Source organism: Ciona robusta, chromosome 10, assembly GCF_009617815.1.
Source record: "Ciona robusta chromosome 10, ASM961781v2".
In the NCBI taxonomy this organism is placed as follows: Eukaryota; Metazoa; Chordata; class Ascidiacea; order Phlebobranchia; family Cionidae; genus Ciona; species Ciona robusta.
The window spans coordinates 977,018-987,138 of NC_143244.1; the positions used below are offsets into that span (position 1 = coordinate 977,018).

General features: G+C 33.8%; 2 protein-coding genes across 15 annotated transcripts in view; one reads left to right on the forward strand and one right to left on the reverse strand.

The window, feature by feature from the left end:
* The window catches only part of LOC149729301 (uncharacterized), a 36,806-nt gene extending 27,438 nt beyond the window's left edge, over positions 1 to 9,368 (forward strand). For 7 of the 13 annotated variants that reach the window (XM_089886114.1, XM_089886104.1, XM_089886105.1 and 4 more), the window contains 22 exons: positions 156 to 263; positions 713 to 820; positions 1,042 to 1,149; positions 1,460 to 1,819; positions 1,967 to 2,110; positions 2,346 to 2,436; positions 2,488 to 2,561; positions 2,892 to 3,064; positions 3,512 to 3,602; positions 3,805 to 3,875; positions 4,267 to 4,401; positions 4,822 to 4,950; positions 5,188 to 5,339; positions 5,513 to 5,648; positions 5,874 to 5,977; positions 6,423 to 6,514; positions 6,612 to 6,661; positions 6,845 to 6,976; positions 7,326 to 7,457; positions 7,656 to 7,786; positions 7,993 to 8,128; positions 8,830 to 9,368. In XM_089886114.1, the coding sequence (XP_089742240.1) occupies positions 156 to 263; positions 713 to 820; positions 1,042 to 1,149; positions 1,460 to 1,819; positions 1,967 to 2,110; positions 2,346 to 2,436; positions 2,488 to 2,561; positions 2,892 to 3,064; positions 3,512 to 3,602; positions 3,805 to 3,875; positions 4,267 to 4,401; positions 4,822 to 4,950; positions 5,188 to 5,339; positions 5,513 to 5,648; positions 5,874 to 5,977; positions 6,423 to 6,514; positions 6,612 to 6,661; positions 6,845 to 6,976; positions 7,326 to 7,457; positions 7,656 to 7,786; positions 7,993 to 8,128; positions 8,830 to 8,910 (2,738 nt within the window). In that variant the 3' untranslated portion in view covers positions 8,911 to 9,368. The remainder of the gene's footprint in view (positions 1 to 155; positions 264 to 712; positions 821 to 1,041; positions 1,150 to 1,459; positions 1,820 to 1,966; positions 2,111 to 2,345; positions 2,437 to 2,487; positions 2,562 to 2,891; positions 3,065 to 3,511; positions 3,603 to 3,804; positions 3,876 to 4,266; positions 4,402 to 4,821; positions 4,951 to 5,187; positions 5,340 to 5,512; positions 5,649 to 5,873; positions 5,978 to 6,422; positions 6,515 to 6,611; positions 6,662 to 6,844; positions 6,977 to 7,325; positions 7,458 to 7,655; positions 7,787 to 7,992; positions 8,129 to 8,829) is intronic. The other 6 variants (XR_016385803.1, XM_089886107.1, XM_089886108.1 and 3 more) reach the window with 6 other exon arrangements.
* The window catches only part of LOC149729293 (uncharacterized), a 127,683-nt gene that overhangs the window by 110,258 nt on the left and 7,304 nt on the right, over positions 1 to 10,121 (reverse strand). The window lies entirely within an intron of this gene.

Below are 10,121 nucleotides of genomic sequence, written 5' to 3' on the forward strand. Positions count from 1 at the left end.
AAAATTTATGGCGTGCGCGTCTTTAACAAGACACGTTAAAGCAAAACGTTCATTTCTCCTTAAATATGTTGATGGAATTGCCAACCATATCGAAAATAGCCTTAGGGCGCATTTGTTCTCCATGGCTACATTCTTATAATTTTACTTTATTTTAGATCTATGCTTTCCCCAGCCTTGCCTGAATAATGGCAGTTGCAACAGAGTTCCCAACACTTACTCTTGCTCATGTGTGGATGGTTTTGTTGGAAGGAATTGTGAAACAGGTAACTTAAGTGCATGTAAAACTGATTTACCAACATTTTTTTTATTTAAAAGAATAAAACTTATCAGAATCACTGGGCCAAGGCACTTAACGATAACTGCATGAACTCCTACCAAGTAGCCTATTGTGGCGGGGCAAAGATAATTTTCCTGGCCCAATGACACATGCACACAATGGTGGTAGCATCGAGCCTTGAATTCATGACCTATGGTCTTGAAATTCATAATGATTTTTACAGTTCGAGGTCATTACCCCTAATCAACCTTACACACCACTCTTCCATTATTTTGTACATTTTTATAATAGGCTATTTTTGATAAATCTGTTTGATTTTGAAATGACATCAAATCTTGTTTTGTTTTATTTAAACATAGTTTTATTTTACTTAAACATTGTTGTTCATACTCTTACCTTAATATATTCTTTTCGACACTTGTCATTCTATTGTAGATCTATGCTCCCCCCAGCCTTGTCAGAATGGTGGGAGTTGTAACAGAGTTCCAGGCAACTACACTTGTTCATGCTTAAATGGCTTTGTGGGAAGGAATTGTGAAACAGGTAGTTTCATTGTGGTATAATGTTATATTATCTTTAATTTCCAACCACAAAAGGAAACATAAGTTACGTTCATCCATTTTCTCTAATCAAGCAAAAAAATGATTTTAAAATCTCTACTTTTCAGTTATGCTTTATCAAATCTTTAGTTTTACCATAAAGTTTAATTACTCAATCCTCTTTCAAAATTAACAATGTATTTTGAGATTCAAACTGATTTTCAGACCTTTGTCTTTCCCAACCTTGTCAGAATGGTGGCAGTTGTAACAGAATCCCAGGAGCCTACACTTGTTTATGTGCAAGTGCTTTTCTTGGAAGGAATTGTGAAAAGGGTATTTTATCAAAAAACAAGTTTTTAACTCTTTATTACTGTATCACTGTTTTTTAATAAAAACTTTTGCACTTTATTGTCATTGTCGGCTTTTCCCTCATATTATTTTAGTTGGTTTGTTTATGTTTTTCTGCCAACACTTTCCGCCATTTATATTACTTTAGCTTACTATTTCTTATTCGCTTTATTAAAACTCCATTGGGTCCCATTTTAATCTGATGGGTCCCTACCACAGGACTCAGCCAAACACACGTTCACATATTTAAAGTACTTGCAATAACAATAATAAACATCAGTTCATTGATTTACAGAATACTTCTTCAATGTTGGTGACCTTTGTCTCATCCATGTTAACAGCAGAGGAAGAAAAACCTTCAGAGAATCTTTATCTCAATGCCAGTCGCTCAATGCTAGCCTTGCGATCATAAAAAGCAGTCAAGTCCAAACAGCCATACTTAACAACCATAACTTTGCTGTTGGTCAAACTTGGCTAGGTGGTTTTTCAAACCACTCAAAATGGCTCTGGCTTGATTCAAGTGATATGGTGTACAACAACTGGTTAAATGGTGCACCAGTGGTTAATGATACAAACTGTATTAGTTTAGCTTCAAATGGAACATGGGTGCATTCTCATTGTGAAGATAAACACGGATATGCTTGTGAAAAATCAGGTAATACAAAAAGGCTTCTGTATTATTATTTTGGAAATGTAATGGAGCCCAATAAGAACATTGAGAACATACCCATGATGGTGGCAGTGACCAACCTAGTCATGCCTTGATGAAAATAGCTTTTAAATGAATCATTTCCTTCTGTAGTTGACGGAAGAGATCTTTGTTCCTCTTCTCCTTGTCAAAACAATGCAACATGTATCAGCAGTGGTTGTAATGTTCACTGTGTGTGTACATCTGGTTACATGGGATCTAACTGTGCTATGATTGTACCACGAACTGGTGGTGCTGGTATGTATCTTTAAATATTCATCATTAACAGCAGATTGGTAGTTTTATCATCTAAGAAACTTTTGCTTCACCAACCATGCTTTTATTCATCACTTATATTCAGTAGTTTTTACCAAAGAAAGTTTTAACGCTTATTGTTTTGCTATTAATTCTCTTCTCTAAGCTGTTTTAATTAAACTGATCTTCGCTACTGTATTGAAAGAGATAAAAAATATCTTTTATTATAAACTCACAGGAACTTCTGGTTCAACTGTGTACATTGCCATTGCAGTAACTTGTGGGTTGCTACTGCTTGTCATAGTTGTCCTTATACTCTACAAACGAAGGTAAATTGTTTTATTTTAAAAGTTAAAATATTTAAAGTATAATAAATGCAGGACTCGACCTAAATCACCTAAACCAATAATGATGAATGCTAATCCACCAGTTGAAGCTGTTGCATATGTAAATGGTAAGTTTACATTTTCTCCATACACCTAATAGGTATCCACACACCACCTGTGCCCAAGTAAGTACCCAGACTCCACATGTACTTGTATACATCTTACATGTACCCGCTATACATAAGTATCCATACAAACCCTACATGTACTTAGTATACAATCAACATGTACCAACAGCCAACAAAGTCCTAAACATCAAATGCACATATTTACCGTAATTAACCCAAACACATAGGCTACATATGCCCTGCCACAATTTCCCACACACCTAACAAAAGCTAGAAATAAATTACTCTGTTTTTCGTCAACATAAAGTTACCGTATAATTTTCAATGCAGTAATTGCACCAAGCGAAAATGCTTATTCTAGCATTGATATCCACCAAGGTGATGTTTTATACGATGACATTGCCACCACTTCAAGCCCGTACTTGATTAGGAAAGATAAATTTCTTCAGCACTTTCAAACCCTTGCTGCTAATGAAGGAAAACTGTGCATAGAAGAGTTTAAAGTAAGTTTTAATGTATCGGTACACTCACAGAAAAATATCCTGTTAAAACAACTTGCCCTATAAATAAGAACATACAATATTACTTCAATGAATTGTGTACTTTAGTGCTTCCTAACCCAAGTGATACCAACCGTATGTTGCTCCCATTCAAATTGTTTTGGAAGGTCCACTGTAATGATTCATTAAGCCTCTGACTGTAACTGTAGTTAAAACATTTTCACCCTGCTCTTAGAAAAACAGTAAAATGTAATTTTAAAAATTACATTATACCCACCAATATTTGGGTTGAGAAGCACAGGTTTAACTAATTAGTTTAGTTGCATTAGAAGTGATAAACACAATTCCATACAACTTCCTTCTACCCAATCCTTTGGCCGCTTGCAATAAGGTTGAGAAACACTGGTTTAAACTGAAAGAAAATAGAAATGACAATTCTATTTTACACAGTTACTTGCTGCTGCTTCAGCCAAGATAGAAATGCAAACAATTCATGGTTTAAATAACAAGGGAAAGAACAGATTCAAGAATATATTACCATGTGAGTTTATTTTAAAATATTTTTATCTGTATATATTAGGTGCTGCAATGTGGCCAAATAGGAAATTGGTAAAGTTTTTCAAAATTGGTCTAATTAAAAATAACATATTTAATTTTAACTATTTTTTATCTCTACAAAATATATTTGTTTTAATTAATTCATTCATATCTGCGTACAATTATTAACTTTGAGTTGATTCCAGATGACAGCACTCGAGTTGTATTATCCACTGCAAATGGGCAAAGTGATTATATTAATGGAAACTATGTGGATGTAAGTTGGAATATATGAGATGTAATATACCAAATATCATATTAATGATAACCACTAAGCCAGGCTAGTCTGGTGCTATATGCTAACTTGTGAACAGGAACGAGGTGTATGAAACAGGACACCCATGTTATAATGATTGTTGTTGCCCCGTCACATGAGAATAATTTGGTTTTTCATTGGTTTATCAATAATGCTTGGGGCCGTATAAACAAAGCAGCTGGCAGTCACAACTTGTGTTCCTACTACTGTACTTAGATCTCTGTGTAATACTTAATACCACACCTTAACTCGTAAGCTGATACGAGATGTATGAACACTTGTGTTATACCGATTGTTGTTTTCCGGCCACATGATAACGTAAGTTACATTTATTCGCATTCTTACCCCCCAGTGTTACAACCAACTTCATAAATACATTGCCACACAAGGCCCTCTTCCTAAAACTGAGACAGATTTTTGGAGGATGGTTTGGGAGAGTAAGTGTCGCGTTATTGTGATGTTGACAAACTTATTGGAAGGAAATAAAGTAGGTTGCATAAATGTGTATATGTTGTGTGCCTCATGTAACCTAATGGTAAAGTGTTGGTTAACTTATTTAATGACATGCCTCTGCCCGCAGAATACTAAAAGAAACAAAATATGAGAACGTTGTGTATGAATATGAAACAACCTACATGATATAATATAACATGGTTTCCAACCTAAAAAGATTTGTGCATTTCTTACACCCTATTGATATATTGTATTATTTTCTCCTCAATGACCATGAAGGAATAATATAATACAAAATGGAAAAATTAAAATTTAACATACAAACGCTTTTATATAAATTCAATATCAACTGAATAAAATCATACAACGCAACTGGGTATAAAATATGCCTGCCAACATTGTTTCTACTTGGTCAACTCAATATTTGCTTATATTTTGTTCTCGTTAATTTCAGAGGAAGTGTCACAAGTACTGGCCAGACGTTGGAGCGTTGGGTAAACATGGAGATCTAATAATAGAGTGTGTGAACGAAACTTCATATGGTGGTTATGTGATTCGAGAGATGAAAGTTACAAACAACAAGGTTAGAATGAAATAAACTTATTTATTAACCTTTTACACAGGGAAATATAACTTAATATTCTATTCTAAATAAATAAGATCCTACGACAAGGCATGCCAGGAAACATTGTGTTCACTGTTCAGGTCTCAATTAGAATTCCCCGTTTGATTTTATACAAAATACCTCTTCAGATATTATTGAGGATTTCACCTACAATTGGATAACTACCCACCTTTGCTAATTGTTTGTGTTTTACAGACCACACGCAAGTTAAAGCAGTTCCACTTCACATCATGGCCCGACCATAATGTGCCCATCACCACGACTTCACTTCACAGATTCAAATGTGCTGTGCTAGATTATCATAAATCAAACCAAGTAGACAACTCTCCTATTGTTGTTCATTGCAGGTATTCATACACCTCAATGCTCACTGGCACGCATAATTTAAATACATTAACAGTTTTTAGCCTACTATAAATGACTTCTATTCTGTTGTACATTAAAAATGCCAGGACACCCAGGGATTACTCCTAAGACCAAAGCAAACACACATAACATATATAACATGCATCTACCACAGTGCAGGAGCTGGTAGAACTGGAACCTTCATTGGATTTGACAGTTTGATGGCTGAAATGAACCACAGATCATGTGTTAACGTGTTTGAAACAGTGTTGGCTATGAGAAAGCAAAGAGTAGATATGGTTCAAAACTCAGTGAGAATTTGTTTTGTACAGAACATACATTAATACCGTGGTTTATTATATAAGCTGCGTCTTTTTTGAATTTTTAAATAGTTGTTCGTTGATGGAGAAATTATTTTAGACACATTACAAATTAGATATTTGGATCGCTAACTTAAAGTTCCGAATGTTAAGGTTTAAATTCTGCAGTGAAGTATGTTACCCTGCCCTAAAAGCTACTGTGTTACATTTTCCCAGAAACAATATTTACTTCTTCACAAATTGGTGGCGGAAGATTGTAAGATTGGAAACACTGATTTCTCTGTGGAAGAATTAGAAGAAAGAATTCAGCGACTTGAAAAGTATTTCAATTTAAATCTTATTATTTTTATGTTGGAACTCTCCGCTTTATGGTTCTTGGTCCTTTCATTTTTTTATTATTTGTTGAACAAACTATAATCATTGAATCTATTTTAGAAATAGTAGGTTGGGGTAAGATGGGACACTTTTTCATTCTATTTTCTCGTCCTATTTAATAGTAAACAAAGAACATTTAAAGAATTATAAAACCGTATCCTCACGACTCCTATAGGCCGTTGTTAAATGTTTAAAACCTGATTAGAATATTTGGATATTATGTGCAGAAAGTGTCCCATCTTTCCCCACCCTACTATATGTTCTGATACAGATGCTTTTGCTTCTAATCCATTCTGTGATTTTATGTGTGGGCTGATTAATCTTTGTGGCTTTTATTCGAATTCATTCTTTTTAAAATTATTTGGGTAATAATTCACATTATGATAACAGAGTGGACAATTCGGGAAAATCAGGATTCGCTCACGAATTGGAGAAACTTTCCCAAATAAAACAACTTCTGAAACCAGAATCTAAAACGCAATGTAAGGTTTTAACTTATCAACATAAATGTGTTATAGTTTTTATTAGTGGGGAATAATTCTAATTAATTTCATTCTAAATTATCAAATCTATTTCCAGTTAAACATTCCAACATCAAAGGAGCTGCATACGACGCTTCTTTCGTCGAGGTTAGTGAACCTGAATATAGTTTAAAATATTTACTATTTATTTGATAAATTTTATGAATATAAACAAATTGCAAACATCAAGAGCAGATTTCAGTTTTGAATCGGGTGTCTTTTGATATGCTTTGGTAATGGTGCACAGTAACATCTGAATTATAAAGCACCTCATTTATATTTTTTCTGTAGAGTTACAGCGAAAGCTTAGAGATTATTGTAGCTGCTGGTCCAACTCATGAATCGCTTGAAAACTTCTGGCACGCTGTGACTTCCAACAACGTTGGGACAATTGTTTCGCTGCGAAGCTTACAAGAAGAAAGGGTAAATAAATTGCTGGGAATTCTCAAATTCTATTTTTTGCTAATACATTTTTACACTTGTGCTTTTATTGTCTTAGGTACCATTAATAAAGATTCCACTTGCTATAACAAATGTTGAAAAACTCTGGAAGACATGTTTAATAAATATCTCAATTTATTTCACAATTATAACTTTAAATAAATAAGCTACTTAGCTGGCTGTCTTATTTTTAGGAATATGTGTTTTAAGAAAAATATAAAAGTCTGTTAAAAAGCATAAATGATCTGTTTAGGAATATGTCTTAATCTGTTAAAAAGCATCGCCAAAGAACATGTTGTACCTGTAACCACTTTATTGCATCATAATGTAGAAACTTGGATTCCAATTCTTACCCTCACAACAACCATTGATGATTAATGACATCACAATTGAAGAACAAAGTAAATCGACAAGTGGTTGCATAACAGACAAATCTTTGATGATTACAACACCAAGGGGGAAGGTTTGTGTTGGCTGTTTTATATTTAGACATTTAGCATGAGGTGTATGAATTCACCATGTGTGTCTGGTGTATAAGAAGACACCCATGTTATAACTCGACAGTGAGCATGATGTGTATAAATACACTGTGTGTTTCTGGTGTATAAAACACTTTATCCTTATATAATAGAATATGATTAACAGCAGCTTCCATTAACAGAATATGGTGAGATACTTTCATTTCCAAACCTGGGATCCAGACACTGTACCCAACACAACAGCAGAGTTGATTGATCTTGTTAAACGACTTCAAGCACAGACTGGGAAAGGAAAAATTATGATATTTTGCAGGTATATGAAACAATCTTATTAAAAAAAAAAAGTTCAATTTTTGTGAGGCTGCTAATTAATTTTTTTAAGTTTATGAATTCCTAAAGGAAACTAATTTATTCTGAAAAATAAATGGTTGAGACATCACAATGTCTGTGACCGACATAGATTATTTTTAAAAATTTATATCATTCCAAATCAAGTTAACAAAATTTGTGATTTTTCAGTGATGGAATAAACCGCAGTGGTGCGTTTGTTGCTCTTATTAACTTGATGGAGAGAGTTAACATTGAAGGAAGTATTGACATCTTTAGAACTGTGAAGGATTTGAGAGATATGAGGATTGGGATGGTTTCTACAGAGGTAAAAACTTTTTTATGTTGGTCGTTTAAACGAATATTTATTATGGTGAAGTAGTTTCAGAAGTTACAGACTTTCTTTTTTTATATTGCAAGTGCTCGCTTATGACTCACCATGAGTGCAGCTTTGTGGGTGATTGATTTTGTATATTTTTCTATGTAAGTTACCATTTGGACAACTCATTAGTGATTACTTAGTTTGAACCATTACCGTTAGTGGTCACTAATGAACACAGTGGTAACGTAGTGTCTCGTCTCTATATATTATTATAAAGGAGCAACCTTCACCACAATGCTATCCTACTATCTAACCATGAATGGCATTCTTGGCTATCGACTTAACTAGTCGGCACCTATATTCGATTTTCTTTTTTTAGCTGCCCGACTAAAATTTAGTTGGTGGATTTTGACCGACTAACTTGTGTAATAAGAAACGCACAAAAAATGTAGTCGACCAACTAAATGTGAAAAACCACCGACTAAAGTTTAGTCGGTTGAATAAAAAACATGGTAACCAATAGTTACTACGACCAACTAGTTAGAGAAGACCACCCCATGTATGGTGTATTAAAATAAAAGGCTGATAATGCCATCTTTGAAAATAACTTAAATAGTACAATTTATTTGATTTTAATGGGGTACACATTTCGTAATACTTGAATCTATATATAGTATTATGATATTTTAAAGTTTTTTTTTTCTCAGCTACTTTACAAATTCCTTCACAACACCATGGTGGATTATGTTTCAACTTTTCAAGTTTACTCAAACTTCGGATGCAAATAGTTTAAGGAACAAACAAATGAACTTAACTTTTGTTGTCCTAGCTTGGTGAGGGAGTTGAAAGTCGTTAGAACACACTTTTTTTCCTTTTCACACAACTCGTACCCGCTTATGAGTTACAATAAACGTTTGTTAATAATAATTTTTTTCTAACAATTTATACAGCCCATTAGTGACCACTGGGGTTGGAAAAATTTCCATTAAATGTGTGCGATGAAACATAAACAGTAACCACCAGTGCCAAACTTTCTTATGATTTGTACTGATATATAAATTGACTGCTTTTGTATAAAATAACGAACTTTTTGATGGCAATGTCTCTTCTGATATTCTCCCCCACATCACACTGCTATTATTTTAATAATGTTAATTCAATCAGTGCTTTTTATTAAAAGGATGATTCTTATTAAACCGTTTCATATTGGCCTGCATGTTTGTGAATAAACTCATTAGAAAATTCATGTTTAATCTTTATTTATCTAAATATGAGTGACTCAATTTTCTTTTATATTTCTTTAACAATGCACTTATGAAAAGTTATATAGTACGGTGGTGGAAAGTTATATAGTACGGTGGTGGAAGATGGGACACGTCTAACACATAATATCCAAGTATTCTGATTTTATTTTTAACAATTAATAACGATCTATGGAAGTCGTGAGGATGTAGTTTTATAATTATTTGAGTGATCTTTGTTCAGCTCGAACTTTTAAAGCGGACTTCCCGCATTGTACGGGTCGTGTCCTTATGCACACAAACACAACGTTGCACTGACGACTAGATGTCTCGTCATGAATATGGTCGAATTTAATTCTCATTTCATTTTATGATACTATACCTGTAGGCAGACATGTCTTTGAATTTGTACATTACATACAGCTAAGCTTCTTCGAGTGCGGCATATAATAATAGCTGCAGTCGGAGGGCACCGCTAATCAAAATCGCACAGAACAGATGGGTAAGGTCACTAATGCATTTTTGCCTTTAAACGAAAAAAACGTTTCCAATTTCGTTTCGAATCGCGAAACTATAAATTTGTGCATTGATGTGTTATGGGAAGAAATTTCGTTTCCGAAATTTATGCCTTGAAACAAAATTTTGCCAAAAAAATGTTTCGAGACTTTGAAATTAAAAAATCATAGGTTTCCGATCAAACTATCACGTGGCTTACAATCAAAAAGGTCGCACAAGATGACGAGTTGTTGCAAGATGTA